Source organism: Amia ocellicauda, chromosome 19 (genome assembly GCF_036373705.1).
Source record: "Amia ocellicauda isolate fAmiCal2 chromosome 19, fAmiCal2.hap1, whole genome shotgun sequence".
Lineage (NCBI taxonomy): Eukaryota > Metazoa > Chordata > Actinopteri > Amiiformes > Amiidae > Amia > Amia ocellicauda.
In genome coordinates, this window is record NC_089868.1 from 6,989,452 (window position 1) to 7,012,128 (window position 22,677).

The following is a 22,677-nucleotide window of genomic DNA, read 5'->3' on the forward strand; positions in this document are numbered from 1 at the left end:
GCCCTGGATGTGCATCCCACAAATCTCCATCAACTGCAAGATGCTATCCTATCAATATGGGCCAACATTTCTAAAGAATGCTTTCAGCACCTTGTTGAATCAATGCCACTTAGAATTAAGGCAGTTCTGAAGGCAAAAGGGGGTCAAACACAGTATTAGTATGGTGTTCCTAATAATCCTTTAGGTGAGTGTGTGTGTGTGTGTGTGTATATATATATATATATATATATATATATATATATATATATATATATATATATATATATATATATATATACACACACACACACACAGTATGATTTACTGTCGCATAACAACAATAACACAAGTAATAGTAATCACGCAACACATGCACTGTAAAATGGTATAGATTCAGGTAGATTTATAGTGGCACATTTAACATCTGCTAGACAGGGACATTTCTTCTCTGACTGTCGCGTTTCGATTCTGCTTACCGGTACAGCACTTGTTAATACAAAATAGTTATAATAATAATAATAAAAACTGATGTACCACTTCACCATCTTAATAAAAAGAAAATGAAACTTTCTGCATCTGTTTGCATTGCTTTCCAATTAAAAATTATTATTCTTTAATTTTGTACAAATTATATACATCTAAATTAGCGGGGGTGGGGGGTGCTTTGCAGATCGAGTTTAGCCCGGCGACTAGAGCGGGGTGGAATGTGTGCGCTTGTGCATTAAAGTTTCTTTTGGTTATTCTGTGTCAAGTTCACTCTCCTCCGTGTTTGTTCGTGTTTCTGAATGCAGATTTCTTGCCTGCATTCAGCATGTGTGGAAGAACCGGGAAGAACGCAAAGCGTTGTCCAAATGATCAAAAATATTGCAGTAAAGAGTGGGATTTGCGACACAACGAAGTAAACGATAGAGCATAATATGAAACGATCTATCGTCACGCGATATATATCATCATATTGCACAGCCCTACTGTACACTGTACCTTCTCCAAGCATTTTACAAACATTTAGTGATTTCCACTATTTTCAATAGAGATTTATCCCTTGAAGAGGAAGAAATATATTGATTTACAGTGTGGCATAGTTTAAGGAAAGCCTTTTAGAACTATAATCATCTGCTTATTCATTTAAACATTCTTCAGCTAGATTCTGCAGGTAGATGTATTCAACCCTATTATTCTTGAGAGAGATTCCTTGCTCACCTAAACTATTTATTGATCTTGGAAAGCGAATGGCAGTGTGTTTACTGCAGGTTCCTAAATTGCAACTTCCAATGTGTGCCTACTAAAATATTACCTTTCTCTCCAGTAAAAGAAGGCAGAAAAACTAATTTTAGAAGAAGCAGACAACCAGAAAGGGAGATACCTTTGTACTTCTCTGCATTCCCCCTCTTATTTAATTTAATTCCTTTCATCCCCTATAGGTTTATTACCTATAATTATTATTTATTGAAATTCCTTTTCACTACTGGTCAGAAGTTTTAGAACACCCCCATTTTTCCAGTTTGTATTGAAATTTAAGCAGCTCAAGTGCAGTGAATAACCTGAAATGGTACAAAGGTAAGCAGTAAACTGCCAGAGGTTAAACAAAAACTGAAAAATAATGTACATTTCAGAGTTATATACTGTTACTACACCCTCTTAAGCATTATTTGGCAGTGTTATGCACAGCTCCTGTACACTGTATTCCTACAATGCACACATCGTTTGAAAGCTTATTCTCTTGGCTACCAGTGCGTTTCATTCTCAAACACATCCGATTTACAGTTTCCGTGTCGCCCGCCGGCATTGGGTGGGGGGGGGGTGGGTCTCATTCAGATGGTCACAGATCGCTTGGATCACTCAGATTTCTTTGCAAATAGGCTTGTTTTGTTCAGAGCAACATAACGATTAATACAGTCTATATTATTTGATGTTCTATCAAACGCAGAGACGTTCAGATCAAATTATGTAAAATCGTTGTGTATTAGTACACTGTTTTCCATCTTGACATTTTGAGCTCTCTATGGGTGTATGTTGCTTCTACTGTTTTGATCAGTAGACTGGTTCCAGAATGTCATGATTGTCAATCTTTTCTGAGATTTTGTATTCCTACTTAGACCAAGTACCCCCCCATTTCAGAATAGGGCATAAATGCGGGGGGGTATAAAAAACTAATTTTGAGTCTCAGCTTTTATGTGATACACTTGGCAAACAACATAACAGTGAAGAGTACACATGGTATTAAAGAGAATCACACAGATTCGTATGGGTACCAGAGGGGTTTGTCAGTTTAAGGGGTTAAATTTTGTTAAACAAAACTATTTCATGATTTCTTTATCTACAATTGTTTATTTGTTCTATGCTTTAATTTCAGAGTACACTGAGACATTCAACTTCAATAAAAACTGGAGAAATTGATGTGTTCTAAAACTTTTGACCAGTAGTGTACTTGAATTTTGACAAAAAAGTTGACTGTCCTTGAATATACTTCAACAATATGATTTTGCATTTATATTGTTTTATTGTTCATATTTGGAATATAATTGGTGTAAAAAGTTTTTACACCATTTCCCCATAGAACAAGATTTAAAATGCCACGTTTAAAGCCCAAAACCCTCGTATTTTTTTTTTTTTTAAGAATTTAAATTGAATTTAACCACTGCACTGTGAAGGGTCTTGGGAAATATATTGTCCCCTCTGTTCCAAGTATATCCCCAGATCCATGTCCAAATATTGGTAATTTGTTTTAACTGCTTTGTATGTGGCATTTAAAATTCAGATTTGATTGAATTCTGCCTGTTTACCTGATATCATCCAAATGTTTTGATTTACTACTACTACTAACTTGCATATATGTATGCATACCACTCCTAACATAAATTCTACTATTACTGTGATTTTGAACTATGACTGACATTAACCTTGTATACTACCATAAAATGAATATCTAATATGTCATGCACTATGTACTGCCACATGCAGATAAGGTATCTTCAGATGCTTTAAATTCTAGCTTTATATGGTTTTCAATTTTGCCAAACCATTGATATGCAATCATTCTGGAAGCAGAGTGCATATCAACAGTTATGATCAAAGACTTAGTAATTGAAGGGTTCATTGTTTCACAGTTTTTAAAGGGAATGAGACGCACAAATTATCAATCTTTGAACTCTGAAGACCAGTCTGAGTCCTGCAGATTTTAGTTATTTTTATTTTTAACTTTTTCTGTTTTTGTTTCAGACTGAGGAGAAACTGAAGTATGATGTCATATTTGACAGCCTTTTACCAATGAACGGCATGCTTTCAGGGGAGAAAGTTAAACCAGTTCTGCTCAATTCCAAATTACCTGTGGATGTTTTGGGGCGGGTAAGAAATAAGCCTGGTTCCTCCCTCAGTACTCTGTCGATGTTTTAAATTGAAGCCCTATGCAACCCTATTTTAGCAGTGAGGACTTAAAATCGCATCACATCGCATCAGACAACCAGAAGAAAAACTTTCAATATGGCAACTGTTTCCTGAAAAGTGCAGTAGCTGGGCACACTATAATCAAGCACCTACCGTATAAGTACTGCATTACAACGAACAAACAATAAATAACTTGATGGAATGTACATTACTGATAGAAAATTATTACATGGTTGTATCAGTGTATTACACATTATTTGAAGCTCGGAACACAAAGCTGTCATTTTCTAATTCCTTTGACTGGTTTTGATAATAACAGAATCAATCTGACAATTAGAATTCACCCACCAACATTCAAACTACATTTACCAAATGTTGCTGCCTCTTGTAAAATTTAGAATTTGAAGTCTTTGTTAAAGTTTAAACCAAGCCATATCAACCACATTAATGCACTTTTATTATTAATGTACAATTTTATGTCAGCAATCTGTTTGGGTTTCATCATTTTTGAGTAATCCACACAACCTAGAGTCTAGGTTGCCATGGATATTCCTTATGTAGTATAGCTCCTGCTTACATTTTATCAGTAAACAAATAATGTCATACACCCATAATTTACAAATGCCTGTCACAGTAAGCAATACTTATAATCATTACGATTTTATTCCCAGGGATCTTGATGGTTGCTGAACCTGTCACTTGCACAAACAATGCAGGGGTGTAGATGGAGCTTTATCTGGTGTGAGCGGGGGGGTGGGATGCAGGCGGAGTTTTCTCTGTCAATGCTGTGGATTCAATTCAGTTCGTCCTCGGGGGTCCCCTTCAGTCAGCTGCCTGGTTTGCCTTGTTGTAAGCTGCACCTCTGATGCTGCCCAGCTATTTGTCAACACTGTAAATAAAAGTTTTAGGCAGGTGTGAAAAAATGCTGTAAAGTAAGAATGCTTTCAAAAATACACGTTAATAGATTATATTTATCAATTAACTAAATGCAAAGTGAGTGAACAGAAGAAAAATCTACAGTGAGGGGAAAAAAGTATTTGATCCCCTGCTGATTTTGTACGTTTGCCCACTGACAAATAACTGATCATTTCTTTGTCAGTGGGCAAATGTACAAAATCAGCAGGGGATCAAATACTTTTTTCACTCGCTGTACATCAAATCAATATTTGGTGTGACCACCCTTTGCCTTCAAAACAGCATCAATTCTTCTAGGTACACTTGCACAAAGTCAGGGATTTTGTAGGCATTATAGTCAGGTGTATCATCAAACAATTATATGAATCAGGTGCTAATGATCATCAATTCAATATGTAGGTTGAAACTCAATCATTAACTGAAACAAAAACAGCTGTGTAGGAGGAATAAAACTGGGTGAGGAACAGACGAACTCGGCTAACAAGGTGAGGTTGCTGAAGACAGTTTACTGTCAAAAGTCATACGCCATGGCAAGACTGAGCACAGCAACAAGACACAAGGTAGGTAGGCAGAAATGTCAAGGCAGACGGGGGTTTCCAGGAGTGCCGTCCAAGCTCTTTTGAAGAAGCACAAAGAAACGGGCAACGTTGAGGACCGTAGACGCAGTGGTTGGCCAAGGAAACTTACTGCAGCAGATGAAAGACACATCATGCTTACTTCCCTCTGCAATCGGAAGATGTCCAGCAGTGCCATCAGCTCAGAATTGGCAGAAAACAGTGGGACCCTGGTACACCCATCTACTGACTGGAGAAGTCTGGTCAGAAGTGGCCTTCATGGAAGACTCGCGGCCAAAAAGCCATACCTCTGACGTGGCAATAAGGTCAAGCGACTCAACTATGCACGAAAACACAGGAACTGGGGTGCAGAAAAATGGCAGCAGGTGCTCTGGACTGATGAGTAAAATTTGAAATATTTGGCTGTAGCAGAAGGCAGGTTGTTTGCCGAAGGGCTGGAGAGCGGTACACGAATGAGTGTCTGCAGGCAACAGTGAAGCATGGTGGAGGTTCCTTGCAAGTTTGGGGCTGCATTTCTGCAAATGGAGTTGGGGATTTGGTCAGAATGAATGGTCTCCTCAATGCTGAGATGTACAGGCAGATACTTATCCATCATGCAATACCATCAGGGAGGCATCTGATTGGCCCCAAATTTATTCTGCGACATGATAACGACCCCAAACATACAGCGAACATCATTAAGAACTATCTTCAGCGTAAAGAACAAGTAGTCCTGGAAGTGATGGTATGGCCCCCACAGAGCCCTGATCTCAACATCGAGTCTGTCTGGGATTACATGGAGAGAGAAGCAACTGAGGCTGCCTTAATCCACAGAAGAACTCTGGTTAGTTCTCCAAGATGTTTGGTCCAAGCCCAGTTCATTCAAAAACCGTGTGCAAGTGTACCTAGAAGAATTGATGCTGTTTTGAAGGCAATGGTGGTCACACCAAATATTGATTTGATGTAGAGTTTTCTTTTGTTCACTTCACTTTGCATTTAGTTAATTAATAAATATAATCTATTAACATGTCTATTTTTGAAAGCATTCTTACTTTACAGCATTTTTTCACACCTGCCTAAAACTTTTGCACAGTACTGTATATACACCCCCCCCCACTCTCACATAACCCAAATATAATTAGAACATCCCTTTCCATCCCCCCTCCCCTGAGAGTTTACCAATGTAATTAAAATTTTTGCTTCATGTAATCAATCAGTTTACAAAAACATGCCTTTACTATATATTTTTACTTTATTTATATTTTCAAGAACAAGATGTATCATATTACAAAACCACAGAGAGCCTGCGGGGGTTATACATTTATAAAAAGATGTTAAAGTGGTTTTAGTAACTTTCTTATTATTTTAGTGTAAGACAGTATATAAGTATTGTTTGATATCACTCTGAGAAACAAGGAGGGAAGGTTTGTTTACATACTTGCATTTATGAATATGGAATTTAGTTAAAAGTATAATAAGGAAAAACAATACATTATTAATCTTATCTTTTACTACATGTAGTAAAATGATGGGTTGTGAATGCAACCTTGGTTATCTGCGAGAACAATCACTGCCCAAGGTGGGGTGTGTTTTAGTGCGCATTCACTGGAACGTATCAAAGACATTTGTCTATCAAAGCTGCCATTGGCCCCTTTGCCTGTTCCTGAAACAGGACCCTTCCAATTCTTGTTTGTATAAAAGGTGACGTCTGCACAGAGACTTCCTCTTTTTGCCGGGAGCTTGAACTCTTGCACGACCTTGCAACCCTTGGGCGGTGCTTCTCAGATAACCACAGTTGCATTTGCATCCTATTGTTATCTTTCGAGTTAGAAGAACTGCCCAAGGGGGAGGGGTTACAGTATAACCAAACTGTTGCTTAGGGAGGAGGAAGCGAGCTGATAAGAGAGCCTGCCCCAAGGCGTACCTACTAGGAGCCATACCAACTGTATGATAGAAGCCACAGGCAACAAGAGCCAACTCAAGTGCCTTCCACTGTACAAGTACTGTCTGAAAAGATGTGTCTTGAGTAATTTAGTAATTTACTCTCCTGTAAGATTGCACTTATACAACATATTTTCATACTACTTGCATTACATTACTAGCACTTGTATTGTTTATTTTGATTTCCCCTATGCTCCCTTTCCCCTGGCCCTTAACTGTGACTTAACATCTTGTCTGCACTGATCAGCTTTTACAATCTAGGATGTAAGACCTTATATATTGTTTACTGTGCATCTCGTACACACTTCTGTAAATTTGAATTTGTAAAATGTATTATGCCTTGAACTGCACTGTTATTACACTTTGTATTGCTCTTATTTTGTAAGTCTCCCTGGACAAGGGTGTCTGCTAAGAAATCAATAATAATAATAATAATAATAATAATAATAATAATAATAATAGCTTGGACAGGGCCACAAAACTGCTGACAAAGGAACTATGTACATAGTGGGGCACAACGTGCCTTTGCTAACAACAGGAGCAGGTGTCCACACTTAACTTAAATAAGGAGCGGACAAGCTCAACTGCATATTCCAACATACTATATGCACCACATGCAGGACACAGGAGCAAGTTACACGCAGCCGACCAGCAGCTAGCAGCAACAGATGCTCTACTGATTAAATTAACTATATACACAGAGGGGCACAAAAGAGTAAACTCAAAAGCCTCTAGCTGAACATAGCAGCAGCACAGCTAGCATAGGTAGGGTGGGGCCACAGACCTGCTGACAAAGGAACTATGTAAAAGACGCATGCACTCCCGCCTACAGAATGAACTATATACAAGTCACAGTCCGGTAGGAAGGGAAAACGGTTCTGCGTCGCTTTTCCAAGCATGCTCAACAGGGGCAGACGGGGATAGAAAAGCCAGGAGCCAGTGCCTGATAGGCTACTGAAGCTCAACTGAAGCCAACACCGGATTCCCAATAGAAGGAACAAGTCCAACCTGTAGAACCGAACAACGGTGTGCGGCCAGATCCAACTTGCAGCCGCACAGATATCTGACAGTGGGGCGCCTTGAAAAAGGGCCAACGACGTGGCTACACCTCGAGTCTAGTGGGCCACCAGGTGTTCAGGCACCGGGGCTCCAGCCAACTCGTAGGCCATTGTAATGGTGTCCACAATCCAGTGCGAGGGGCGATGCTTTGCTTTGAAAGCCGCGTCCGCGTTCTGTAGGACACAAATAATTGGTCCGAGCTCCGACTGTCCTTAGTGCGCTCCAAATAGCACCTGAGACCCCGCACCGGGCACAACAGGTGAAGCCTACTCACCTCCTCTGATCAGAAGGGAGGAGGATGGAAAGCCATCAACTCGGTGGGCCTGTTGATCTGGAAAGGAGACAGCACTTTCAGGAGGAACGCAGGATTAGGCTGAAGCGTAACCCTGGAACCATCTCCCGCAAAATGGACACACAAAGGGTGAACGGACAGAGCGTGTAACTCGCTCACACGTTTTGCAGACGTGATTGCCAACAAAAACGCCGCCTTCAGTGATGCTAATCTGAGGTCAACTGATTGCAAGGGCTCAAATGGGGTCTTGCCCTGGTCCAAGAACAGCAGTAATTGCAGGAACACTACAAGTGAATTGTGCCTTTTCTTTTATGACAACAACACAGGAGGTCACTAGGAGTTACACCAAGCACCGCCAAAGTGCACCGAACAAAGCACTGCACACTGCAAGCGCTGTGCGTGCCTTATAGGCCTTATAGGCCTTAAAGGCCATACAGGCCTAGTCACACCACGTGTGCCAGGGAGGGTACCGGACAAACTGGGCACCTCACTGTTCGGAATCCGAAAGGCCCACGGTAGAAAAACCACCAGCCGAAGCGAGGTCTCTCATGACAGACCGAGTCTTAGGAAAGGCGGCCGGCCTCGGCTATTACTGCCGCTGCGTGTGCTCTCGTTGTGGAGGAAAAAGTCCTGTGGACTAAAACCAACACGGCGAACTGAATAACAATAATAATAATATTAAATGACTTGTAGTTGTATGTGAAAAGCCGAAATGAACCGGACGGAACAAACCAGCGTGGCTAAATAAATTTAAAATGGTGATTACACACAACTAACGAATCGGTGGACCAAAGCAAAGGGCAAAAACAGGAAGTCTCTGTGCAGACGTCACCTTTTATTCAAACAGGAAATGGAAGGGTCCTGGTTGAGTGATGGGCACAGGGGCCAATGGCAGCTTTGATAGACAAATGTCTTTGATACGTTCCAGTGAATATGTGCTGAAATCCCTCCCTCCTTGGGCAGTGTTTTTAACTCGAAAGATAACCAAAAATGACATTTTCCCATAGCAAGGTAAAGTCCATACAAATATAATCAATAATAAACCTACATATGTTTTGAAAAGTGCAATGCCAGAATAAGTGTAATACTGTTTTTGGGTACAAATCACACAGGGTACAGTATACATTTTTAAAGGTTGGCAGGATAACATTTGTGAATTATTTTAAAGGACACTTCTTTCATTTGATTAATAATCAGATACTTATGAGGTAATGTCTAATCTAGGGCTGTCACTAATGACTATTTTGGTAATTGAGTATTCTTTCGATTTATTATGACGATTAATCAAGTTATTCAGATAAAACATTTGCATAAACACAGCTTTTTTAATGTTTATTGCAACATTCTTCTTGTTTTTCAATATAAAAGCAAAATGTCAATGTGTGTTAAATAAAACCCATCAGTTTTAGGAGATTGGTAAAAGTGATCACTAAATGAGCATGCTTTTAATGTCAAATTAGTGATGTTTTTGACATTTTACTGCTTCTGAGACCGATTACAATTTCATTAAGCATTTTTTTTAATGTATTGTCATTTTTTAATTGGGCACATTGTTCAGTATTGTAGACCACTGACAATGATTTGGGGGGCAGAAGTTTATCATGAGAATGTAAATGTGAGGGGTTGAAGGTACAGATTTAAGAGGTTTCTAGTTTAATTCAGCTAGCCAACTTGAATGTCAGAATCCCCATTTTCAACATAAATTACATAACTGACACAAAAGAAAATCGCTAAGATTATGAAATACATATAATTAATTGTCCGAGATGTATTTCAACACTGCAAACCCGACTGGCCAATTTCTCAGCAAAGATTAAATCACACATCTGCATCGAGTCAGACACACGCATTTACAATCAATGCACAGTAAGCAATGTACATTTATTATTATTATTATTATTATTATTATTGTCATGATTAAATATTACTGGTAGTAATAACGACAACAATAATAATATGAATTACATTTGAAGATGCTTTATATTTATTCAACACAGCAACCCGACCAGCCAAGTTGTTTTGTTTTTGTTTTGGTTGTGTTGTTTTAGATATAGTTCTGACGAGCTTCTAGACAGGTGCGCTTCTTGCAAAACTGATATCTCTTGAACAGTTATTTATATACATCTGTGTTTTTTGTATTTTAAAAAGAACATTCTGGGTATTGGTGTGTGTGTGTGTGTGTATATGTGTGTATATACACTCACCTAAAGGATTATTAGGAACACCATACTAATACTGTGTTTGACCCCCTTTCGCCTTCAGAACTGCCTTAATTCTACGTGGCATTGATTCAAAAAGGTGCTGAAAGCATTCTTTAGAAATGTTAGCCCATATTGATAGGATAGCATCTTGCAGTTGATGGAGATTAGTGGGATGCACATCCAGGGCACGAAGCTCCCATTCCACCACATCCCAAAGATGCTCTATTGGGTTGAGATCTGGTGACTGTGGGGGCCAGTTTAGTACAGTGAACTCATTGTCATGTTCAAGAAACCAATTTGAAATGATTCCACCTTTGTGACATGGTGCATTATCCTGCTGGAAGTAGCCATCAGAGGATGGGTACATGGTGGTCATAAAGGGATGGACATGGTCAGAAACAATGCTCAGGTAGGCCGTGGCATTTAAACGATGCCCAATTGGCACTAAGGGGCCTAAAGTGTGCCAAGAAAACATCCCCCACACCATTACACCACCACCACCAGCCTGCACAGTGGTAACAAGGCATGATGGATCCATGTTCTCATTCTGTTGACTCTGACCATCTGAATGTCTCAACAGAAATCGAGACTCATCAGACCAGGCAACTTTTTTCCAGTCTTCAACTGTCCAATTTTGGTGAGCTTGTGCAAATTGTAGCCTCTTTTTCCTATTTGTAGTGGAGATGAGTGGTACCCGGTGGGGTCTTCTGCTGTTGTAGCCCATCCGCCTCAAGGTTGTACGTGTTGTGGCTTCACAAATGCTTTGCTGCATACCTCGGTTGTAACGAGTGGTTATTTCAGTCAAAGTTGCTCTTCTATCAGCTTGAATCAGTCGGCCCATTCTCCTCTGACCTCTAGCATCAACAAGGCATTTTCGCCCACAGGACTGCCGCATACTGGATGTTTTTCCCTTTTCACACCATTCTTTGTAAACCCTAGAAATGGTTGCGCGTGAAAATCCCAGTAACTGAGCAGATTGTGAAATACTCAGACCGGCCCGTCTGGCACCAACAACCATGCCACGCTCAAAATTGCTTAAATCACCTTTCTTTCCCATTCAGACATTCAGTTTGGAATTCAGGAGATTGTCTTGACCAGGACCACACCCCTAAATGCATTGAAGCAACTGCCATGTGATTGGTTGGTTAGATAATTGCATTAATGAGAAATTGAACAGGTGTTCCTAATAATCCTTTAGGTGAGTGTGTGTGTGTGTGTGTATATATATATATATATATATATATATATAATGTATATGTATATATTTTTGTAAGTGTTTATAAGCTGGGTTAATTTTGAAAACAACATTGTTTTGAGTATGAAAAATGGTGTCTGTATAACAGGTTTCTTAGCTAATACACGTTTATGTATTCATTCCAAAAATAAACTAATTATAGAAAGAATGAAAAACTTAAATGTCTTGCATTTCTTGTGATATATATATATAATTATAATTATATATGTGATATATTTGAAGCCAAGCATGTATTTCACTATTATTTTTCCTACATGAAAAACATTTTACCTATTGCTGTATCAACTGGATAGAACGAAGGTAATGCAACTGAATGTAGTTTCAACATGTCTGAACAACATGAACAACTCCTGAAGGGATTGCATCACAAACTATAGCAAACTCCAGAGCTCCTGGAAGTTCAAAAACTGATTAAAAATCTGAATAGTTCAGTTACAACCCCTTCGCATTAAACAGTTGACCCAGCAATAATATTTGATTGTTTTCAAATAAATTAATCTTTTTTTTTATATATCTCTTATGCCATATAAAATAATAGTGTGGGGGAAAATTGTTTATATATTAATGACCAGGCCAACAGCACCTGTTTATGGAAATTGGCTTTCCAATTTTTAAAGCAATTTTATCAATGCTATAGTTACGAAGAAAGATGTATTTAAGGCCACCTAAGTGTGAGAAAACATAATGAGGGTTGAAATTCCAAATTGAGGTTGAATTCTTAAAAAAAAAAAAAAATTTGTTCCTGGGTAGTAAGTGTTATTTCCTAATTGCTTATGCCTCAAAAGTATAGAATTATTATTATTATTATTATTATTATTATTATTCCCCTTTGTGACCAGCACAATGATATTTTGAAATTGACCTATTTCCAATGAGAAAACGGGCGAATGTTTTCGTTCACATAAAGTCAGAAAAAACAACAACATATGAATCCAAATTAACATGTATTTATACTATAGTAATACAAAAATGACTATAAAAGATTTAGAAGTGAGTAGTTTTTTGAGATTTACGATTATACTGTAAATACTGTGAAAACTAAATGGAAATCAGGCAAGCGGATTGTCTGTGAAAGTGAAGGTTATAAAAAGGTCTGATGTTACGTAAAAAGTAATGGCAGTTTTCAAAGAAGCTGGAGATCTCCCTGTTGACATTTTTATTTTAAGAATATAATTACACAAACTACTAAACACGTCCTTTAGAAATCTGGTAGGTCTTGGATCCAGAGGACAATCATCAGATTTTAACTTTTATAACTGTTTTTAGCTCTTGTTTATCTATCTTACATATCAGAATGAGTTGAACTATGATTCTGCTAATCTAAATTTAAGCCAAATTCAGGAGATGGCAAGGGATTAACTAATCTGTCAATTTGTGAGAAAATGACCCTGCATCAGAAAAGCAAACAAGATTTGCTATGATGATTTAATTATAGGTTCAATATTGCTTCAAAATGTAAATTGCTGTCCATTTGTTTTCTGCTTTTTTGTTTGAAAGAAGGCATTGCTTTTCCAGTGTTTTAGAGATGTTTCAAATGTTTACACATTTATCAAAATTAGTTAATACTTGGCAGTTACGTCTATTCAACATTTCATCCATAAATACAGACTTTCTAGGTATGAGTGTGAATTAGTCATTAGTACAGAACTTTCAAAAACTTTTAAAATAATGTAATCTATGGCATATAGGCCAAAAATTTGGTCTGATGTCAAAACCATTGTCAGGTGTGTCAAATATACAAACCGGAAACCAAAAACCCAGCAGGACTCCTTCAACAAACCATTTCGTAGAGACCCTGGGAAATACTTGTATTGGATTTGATGGGACCCTCTCCCATAGTTCCCAAAAAAAGATATATCTCCTTGTGTTTGTGGACTATTTCACCAGATGGATTGAGTTGTTCCAATTTAGAAAAGCCACTGCCACGATCATAGGCCACATCTTGAACCGAGAAATGTTCACTAGATGGGGCCCGCCAGACTATTGCTGTCGGGTCAATGATCCCAGTTCGTATCCTCCTTGTTACAAGAAATGTGTACCCAATGGCAAGTCACCATATTTGCTAGACCACCTCCCTTCCCCCCCTAGGTGAGATTTCTGTATGAAGTTATATTTTAAACAGGTATTGGGAGCAGCAAACTTTTCTAACTGCTCTGATGAAGTATAACTACCTTGTGTCTTGTTGCTGTGCTCAGTCTTGCCATGCTGTATGACTTTTGACAGTAAACTGTCTTCAGCAACCTCACCTTGTTAGCTGAGTTTGGCTGTTCCTCACCCAGTTTTGTTCCTCCTACACAGCTGTTTCTGTTTCAGTTAATGATTGTGTTTCAACCTACATATTTAATTGATGATCATTAGGACCTGTTTTGGTATAATTGTTTAATCATACACCTGACTATATGCCTACAAAATCCCTTACTTTGAGCAAGTGTACCTAGAAGAACTGATGCTGTTTTGAAGGCAAAGGGTGGTCACACCAAATATGGATTTGATTTAGATTTTTCTTCTGTTCACTCACTTTGCATATTGTTAATTGATAAATAACATTTATCTAAAAGTCTATTTTTGACAGCATTCTTACTTTACAGCATTATTTCACACCTGCCTAAAACTTTTGCACTGTACGGTATGTGGAATGTGAAAATAAAGACAGACAAAGATAATTTGACTTTAGAGACTTTTAGATTTAAAATTGCAATAGTATTCTCTTCTGCAAGACTGAGACAAAGTTTTTTGCAGTTTGTGTTAAGCCTTGATTACCTTCATGCATGCTACGCTCCATCCAGTTTATAATTTTCTACCCCTTAGTTTTGGAATCACCATTTGTGCTAATGCATCTCTGCTTGTTGCCACATCCCTCGTCACTACATTTGCGGAGGGTGAGGAAGTATGATTGGGATCCTCCAATCCCAGCCGCCCTCGACCCATGTGCCATTTTGCACTCTGCAGGCTATACAGCCCGCACAAGAGGTTCATCACTGATTGAAGGAGAGGCACGTCCCTCTCAGTGGAACTCATTAGTAGAGGCAGTGATTTCTGGGAATGAGAAGAAAGACTTTCAATTTGATACATTTTGGAAATACATATTGGTTGAACCCTTCTTTAAAAACAGCAGACTTAAAGTACAGAGAATAATATATTTATTTAACATGCCCAGCCTGGAAGGCCCCGACATGGAAGCTTCTCAACCTCAGTGAAGTCTCTCCGACTGTAACAGCCTTTATAGAAAGCATGACGTGGTTCTGTGGGCAGGGTCCAGTCACGTGTTCCAAAGAAGTGTTGCCTTGGGGTCAGGCCTCTGGCCTTTGTAATGTTTGTAATAATGGTCTTCTGGGGGACGGTGTGGGATGCGGAAACCAGATGTCTTCCCTTGATGTACTTTAAGAAGTCCAGTCCCATGGTCGTCATTAACAACTGTCAATCAATCACTATGATGTGACCTCTCCAGCCTATCCACTGTGTGGTCCTTTTATCATAGAGAGGAATTTCTAACGGACTTTTGCTGAGTCTGTATACATGCTATTATTTCTAATGCTAGTATTAATATAAAACATACAGGGTTTCTTCAATTTGAATTAGTTATGATGTTATGATGCAAATAACTGACACCTGCAAATTGCATAAGACGAACTTGAAAGCATGTTTATTATCTTTCAGTCAAAGGAACATGGTCTCTGACTGACGCAACATGTGCATTTATAGACACGTATTTATAGCACTGTTTCTTAGCAACACAAAAGCAACACTTTTATGTTTCTATAGCAAATACAAGCTACATCACAATGTTTACAAACACCTTTTTTGCATTTTATTTTTGAAAATAAAATGGAGCTCTTATATTAACATCAACAACGCAATATTACAAAAAGCTACAGCAATTGAAGCTTGGATGATTTACTTAAACAATAATAACAAATAAAAAGTCACTGAACAAAACTTTCACCATAATCACAAATGCAGGTCAAATGTCAATATTTAAATATTATTGGACATTTTTATGACACATTAAAACTAATTTGGGAATACATCTTCCTGCTTTCCATTCACATACATGCGCCCAGTAGGTCTCATAAGAACATAAGAGTTTACAAACGAGAGGAGGCCATTCATCCAATTGTGCTCGTTTGGTGTCCATTAATAACTAAGTGATTCAAGGATCCTATCCAGTCTGTTTTTGAATGTTCCCAAATTGTCGCTTCAACCACATTGCTGGGGAGTTTGTTCAGATTGTGACACCTCTCTGTGTGAAGAAGTGTCTCCTGTTTTCTGTCTTGAGTGCCTTGAAGTCCAATTTCCATTTGTGTCCCCAGGTGCGTGTGTCCCTGCTGATCTGGAAAAGTTCTGGTTTGATGTGGTTGATGCCTTTCATGATTTTGAAGACTTGAATCAAGTCCCCACGTAGTCTCATCTGTTCCAGGGTGAAATGGTTCAGTTCCCTCAGTCTCTCAGTATGACATTCCCTTCAGACCTGGAATAAGTCTGGTTGCTCTCCTCTGAACTGCCTCTAGAGCAGTGATATCCTTCTTGAAGTGTGGAGCCCAGAATTGTACACAGTATCCAGATGAGCTCTAACTAGTGCATTGTCTGAACATTACTGCCCTTGTTCTCAATTCTACATGTTTGACAATATACCCTAACATTCTGTTTGCCTTTTTTATTGCGTCCACACATTGTTTGGATGGGGAAAGTGAGGAGTCCACACACAATCCTAGGTCTTTCTCTTCTTCCAGTTCTATGGTTTCCAATTTTGAGGATCGGTCTTTGGTGTGGAACCTTATACTTAGATTTTCAAAAAGCTTTTGATATCATATCGCATGCTTTCACATGATCTACAGCTGCATGTTCAAAAAACTGAAAAAATGTGTTAGACATGATCTGCCTCGTCTAAACCCATGTTGACTATCTCCAAGAATATGGTTTTCATTAAGATGCTGCTTGATTTTCTGTCTAATAATTTTTTCAAACATTTTACAGATAATACAGGTGAGACTGATTGGTCTGTAATTTCCTGGATAGGTATGACATTTGCAGTTTCCAAAGAGTTGGCACATCCCCTTTTCTAATGTCATTTGGAGTATTTCAGTTAGTACTGTTGGAAATATCCCATCTGGCCCAGGTGATTTGTTTTTGATTCTGCTAGTCCCTTTAGAACCTCCTCCTCATTTATCCTGATCTCTCTTAGGGTTTGACTGGACTGATTGTCAACCTGTGGCATGTCATCTGTTTTTTCTTTTGTAAAAACCTCTGTGAAATACTCATTTAGAATATTTGCCACATCTTGTTCGTTTTCCAAGATGCCTCCATTTTTGCCCTTTATCTGTTTCACTTCCTCCTTTATTGACCTCTTGCCGTTATAGTACCGAAAAAAAGCTCTTTGCATTAGTTTTAGCTCCAAGAGCTATGTTTCTTTCTATTTCCCTCTTTGCTTTCCTGATCCCTCTCTTAACATCTATTTGCAGTTCAGTATATTCTTTGCATTTTGTTTAGTCTCTATCCCTTTTGTATGCACTATACAACATTTTCTTTCTCTTGATATTTTTATGCATACTTCTATTAAACAATTTTGGCCAATGTTTATTGGTCCGCGGTTTCCTCAAGTTTTGGTACAAATTTCTCCTGAGCCTCATTTCATATATTCTTGAAACATAACCATCCATTTTCGACTGAATCTCTATCCAGTGTGCTCCCGTCTAACTCTTCTAAGTGCTGCCTCATACCTTCAAGGTTTACTTTTCCAAAATTGTAGACCATTTTTTTTAGACTTCTTCTTTGTTTTTTGAAAGTATGCCTCAAAGCTATCCATATTGTGATCGCTGTTTGCCATTGGTTCTCTAACTACTGTCCCTCTGACTCTGTCTTGGTCATTTGAAAAGATCAAATCAATGCATGCACTCTCTGGTTTCTTCCCTGACAAATTAAGTTAAAAGCAGTCATATACCATCTGAACCATTTCTATTTCTGCTTCTGTAGTCTCAACTGGGCTTTCCCAGTGTTAAGTTTGGGAAATTTAAATCCCCATTATAACCGCCACATCCTTGCTGCATGCAGTCTTGATGACACTGTACAATGCAACATCTTTCTGAATATCTGAGTTGGGTGGTCTGTAACACACTCCTACCACTAATCCTCCGGATCTTTTATTCAAAAAGTTTAACCCACAAAGATACTGTTTTATTAACAGGATTTAATTTGAGTTCTTCTGCCTCAATGTCATTTCTGATATATAATGCTACCCCACCACCTCTTAGATTTTGCCTGTCGCTCCTAAACTGTGTGTATCCTTTCGACTTGTATTCATCACATCATTTTCTGTAAGCCATGATTCCGACACTCCTACAACATCATAGTCACATGCCAGAACACAGTGTGATATACGCTACTAAGAATCGAGTCTCCTACTATAACTACCTCCCTGTTCTGGGGTGAAGTGGACACCATGGTGATCTGGTTCTCAACTGCCCTGCCATCACCCTCTGAGCTGTTACTGTCAACTTCGGTGTCCAGCAGTTTGAACCTGTTGGGCATTTCCAGCTCTTGGTTTGTCTTTTCTATGGTGTGTGCTCGCCCTTTTCTGCAGTTAAGACCTACTGTAACCCAGCAGGGCTCAACCTTCCTAGGTTTTGGTGTGCACACCATCTCTCTTATAGGTTGGTTGACCAATTTTTCCATTTAACTAATACAGCGCTGATCAGCAACCTGAGCCTCAAGATCACAGACTTTGATCTCTACGACTTCAACGTGGACTCCTATGACTCACAAAATGTGAACCATTTTTTCTAGTAATTTTTCTTGCATAGAAATTGTAATACACAATTGGTGTACATATAAACAGTTAAATTAATATATACAGTGAGGGGAAAAAAGTATTTGATCCCCTGCTGATTTTGTACGTTTGCCCACTGACAAAGAAATGATCAGTCTATAATTTTAATGGTAGGTGTATTTTAACAGTGAGAGACAGAATAACAACAACAAAATCCAGAAAAACGCATTTCAAAAAAGTTATAAATTGATTTGCATGTTAATGAGGGAAATAAGTATTTGACCCCTTCGACTTAGTACTTGGTGGCAAAACCCTTGTTGGCAATCACAGAGGTCAGACGTTTCTTGTAGTTGGCCACCAGGTTAGCACACATCTTAGGAAGGATTTTGTCCCACTCCTGTTTGCAGATCCTCTCCAAGTCATTAAGGTTTCGAGGCTGACGTTTGGCAACTCGAACCTTCAGCTCCCTCCACAGATTTTCTATGGGATTAAGGTGTGGAGACTGGCTAGGCCACTCCAGGACCTTATTGTGCTTCTTCTTGAGCCACTCCTTTGTTGCCTTGGCTGTGTGTTTTGGGTCATTGTCATGCTGGAATACCCATCCACAACCCATTTTCAATGCCCTGGCTGAGGGAAGGAGGTTCTCACCCCAGATTTGACGGTACATGGTCCCTTTGATGCGGTGCAGTTGTCCTGTCCGCTTAGCAGAAAAACACCCCCAAAGCATAATGTTTCCACCTCCATGTTTGACGGTGGGGATGGTGTTTTTGGGGACATTCCTCCTCCTCCAAACACGGTGAGTTAAGTTGATGCCAAAGAGCTCGATTTTGGTCTCGTCTTTAACACTTTCACCCAGTTCTCTTCTGAATCATTCAGATGTTCATTGGCAAACTTCAGACGGGCCTGTACATGTGCTTTCTTGAGCAGGGGGACCTTGCGGGCGCTGCAGGATTTCAGTCCTTCACGGCGTAGTGTGTTACCAATTGTTTTCTTGGTGACTATGGTCCCAGCTGCCTTGAGATCATTAACAAGATCCTCCCGTGTAGTTCTGGGCTGATTCCTCACCGTTCTCATGATCATTGAAACTCCACGAGGTGAGATCTTGCATGGAGCCCCAGACCGAGGGAGACTGACAGTTATTTTGTGTTTCTTCCATTTGCGAATAATCGCACCAACTGTTGTCACCTTCTCACCAAGCTGCTTGGCGATGGTCTTGTAGCCCATTCCAGCCTTGTGTAGGTCTACAATCCCTGACATCCTTGGACAGCTCTTTGGTCTTGGCCATGGTGGAGAGTTTGGAATCTGATTGATTGATTGCTTCTGTGGACAGGTGTCTTTTATACAGGTAACGAGCTGAGATTAGGAGCACTCCCTTTAAGAGAGTGCTCCTAATCTCAGCTCGTTACCTGTATAAAAGACACCTGGGAGCCAGAAATGTTGCTGATTGATAGGGGATCAAATACTTATTTCCCTCATTAACATGCAAATCAATGTATAACTTTTTTGAAATGCATTTTTCTGGATTATTTTGTTGTTATTCTGTCTCTCACTGTTAAAATACACCTACCATTAAAATTATAGACTGATCATTTCTTTGTCAGTGGGCAAACGTACAAAATCAGCAGGGGATCAAATACTTTTTTCCTTAACTGTATGAGAATGGTTTGTCCTGGGCCCTGTAATTTCTGGCGAAGGGCCTGTGTGTACTCATATGTTAGTAGGAGTGTATAAGTAAAGGATTTTTATGTTCTATTCCATCATTAAAAGTATAACATTTTCTTTGTAGATCTCCTGTTAATTAAGAAATTATGATAATGATAATTACTACATTAACATTAAATGTAATATTTATATGTATGCCTTATTCCTATTGCATGAATAATGAAAGTATTTTGTACTTGTTTATAGTTTATATCAACTATACTATATATTACAGTACGTTGTATTTTGCATTTAACTGTATTATGTAAATCTAATAAAGTGTATTTTATGACAACTGTTAGTTGCACTGTGGTAGGGTGTCTGTTAAATACATAAATAAAGGTGAAGTATCTCCTGATCAAATTAGTAGTGTTGTTCAACTGTTTGCTTGCTGGCAGGAATAATTAACAGCTGATCACTGTTACCTGTTGGCTGAGCTTAAAGTACTAAAAGTACCAAATGAAGTACCAAAATAAATCTCAAGGTGTAATGCTGTTCATGTCTTACCATAATAATAATAATAATAATAATGAACAGGGGAGTAATAGTGAGTTTTCCCATTTGTTTATTTTCAAAATAGGCAATCATCCAAACTTGGTACAATAAACAAAACATGCCTTTTGTAATGAAATCTTGAGCCCTAATGAATTTAACTATCAAATGCTTCATTCTAATATTTTTACATAATCCATAAGCAATATGTTTGTTATGGTAAGATATTTTTGTTAATTCAGATAGCTACAGCCGTTGTTTTAAGGACTGCGCTAGTTCCCCTTTAAGTATGACTAAGCATTACATTTCACAATCAGATGAGAGATTTTTAACTATATTTGCAGAGATTGTAATAAGTTTTTTAACTTTCAGTCATAAGACTGGACCAGGGGCCGGGTTAAATCAAAACTTTGACCCACTCGCTAAAAGAAATCTACAGAGCATATATTACATTAATTTATATGAATAAAATAGCTATTCATTTGAACCTATTGACTAGCCAACAATTTTCCCATTGGATAGTTTACAATTTATTTAATTCCTGCTGAACATTATAGGCTTACAGCTACCATCACATTTTTAGAAAATGTGATGTCATACTGTTATTGCATTTTTTTTTTATTTTTTTTTATTTGTTTTACTCATACAACTTGGTGCAGAATGACTCGAAAAAAAACTTGCATCTGTAGTTTTAGGACTGACACTATTTAATTCAGAAGAAATCATAATGAACTTTTATAGGAAAGTTTATTATATTTAATAGATAATCTCCCTGTCCTAGCAACACAGGTATCGTGTGGATGCTGGTAGCATATTGATCTAACAGCTTTATTAATGTTTTAGTTTTTCTTTAAATTATCTTAATTACAGTTAAATGACAGTGGAGTGGCCTTTGTTATCCAATAGAGGATGCTGTTGTTTAAAACTATATTTTGTGCAGGAAATGGAATGGAGTTTAAATCTCAGAGATCTGTAGGAAGCTAAAATCTGTGAGTTATCTGTTTGGCAAGCAATTGGAGTTGTATTTTGTAAGATTTGTTTTTCATAGAGGATACTTGAAGCAGACCAGGTTTTAAATCTAGCAAAGAGTAATGAGGAACTTTCAGTGTACATGCTGTTCTCTGGAGTGCCACTAACTGCTTAACTTAGCATTCAGTAATTCTCCCCAGGATGCAGATTGTTTTATAGGTAGTTATTCCTTGATTCAGAATAATCATTTAATAAACCAATTATAAAATTCCTTGAACCTGTTTGATGAATAAAATAACTAACAGTGTAGGGAACCTTGTTTAATCTGCCCCATCTGCTGTTTCAGGTGTGGGAGCTGAGTGACATCGACAGAGATGGCATGTTGGACAGAGATGAATTTGCAGTGGTAAGAAACAAATTCCATCTTTCCTTTTTTTGTGTACTCAAACTACCTGTAACACTTTAAAATCCAAGTGTTATTAGTACTAATAATAGTAATAGTCCTTACACTTATATACCGCATTTCTATCTAACATGCTCAAAGTGCTTTATATGTCATGGGGTCCCACCTCCACCACCACTAGTGTATAGCACATACCTGGATAATGTGACAGCAGCTATAGTGCGCCTGTATGCTCATCACACATCAGCTACTCAGTGGGGGAGGTGGGCAGAGAGAGATGAATGCCAATTATATAGGGGATTTTTTTTGTAAGGGAGTAAAAGAGCAACACTTGGAACTTTACTATACATTTTTGAGTGTTAATATAAATCATTATTCATTGTATCCTTTTTGGTTTTGCTTATATTGTTAAAAGCATTAGCCTTTCCTAATTTTATTTATTTATTTATTTATTTATTTATTTATTTATTTATTTAACAATCACTGCAGAAATATTCCCATATGGACAGTATAATGGGTACACTACAATGCTTTATAGTGGGAGTCAGTAAACAGGACCTGACATCAGTACATGCTCTTGATACATCCAAGACAAGTTCATTCTAACAAAGCAGCCCCAGCAGGATGATTTGATAGGATGAAATTGTAGCATTATGTTTTTGAACACAATATTAATATATAATGATTCAATACAACCACAGCAGCAAGAAGTAACTTTTTGTAGTCTTGATTTAACCTTTTAAACAGGGAAGAACTATTAGGTTTTTTT

General features: G+C 38.3%; 1 protein-coding gene across 3 annotated transcripts in view; it reads left to right on the plus strand.

Annotated features, from left to right (window-relative positions):
- eps15 (epidermal growth factor receptor pathway substrate 15) overlaps window positions 1–22,677 on the plus strand; it is a 122,698-nt gene that overhangs the window by 30,266 nt on the left and 69,755 nt on the right. For 2 of the 3 annotated variants that reach the window (XM_066692116.1, XM_066692117.1), the window contains exons 7-8: window positions 3,199–3,324; window positions 21,852–21,911. In XM_066692116.1, coding sequence (XP_066548213.1) covers window positions 3,199–3,324; window positions 21,852–21,911 — 186 coding nt within the window. The remainder of the gene's footprint in view (window positions 1–3,198; window positions 3,325–21,851; window positions 21,912–22,677) is intronic. The other variant, XM_066692118.1, reaches the window with a different exon arrangement.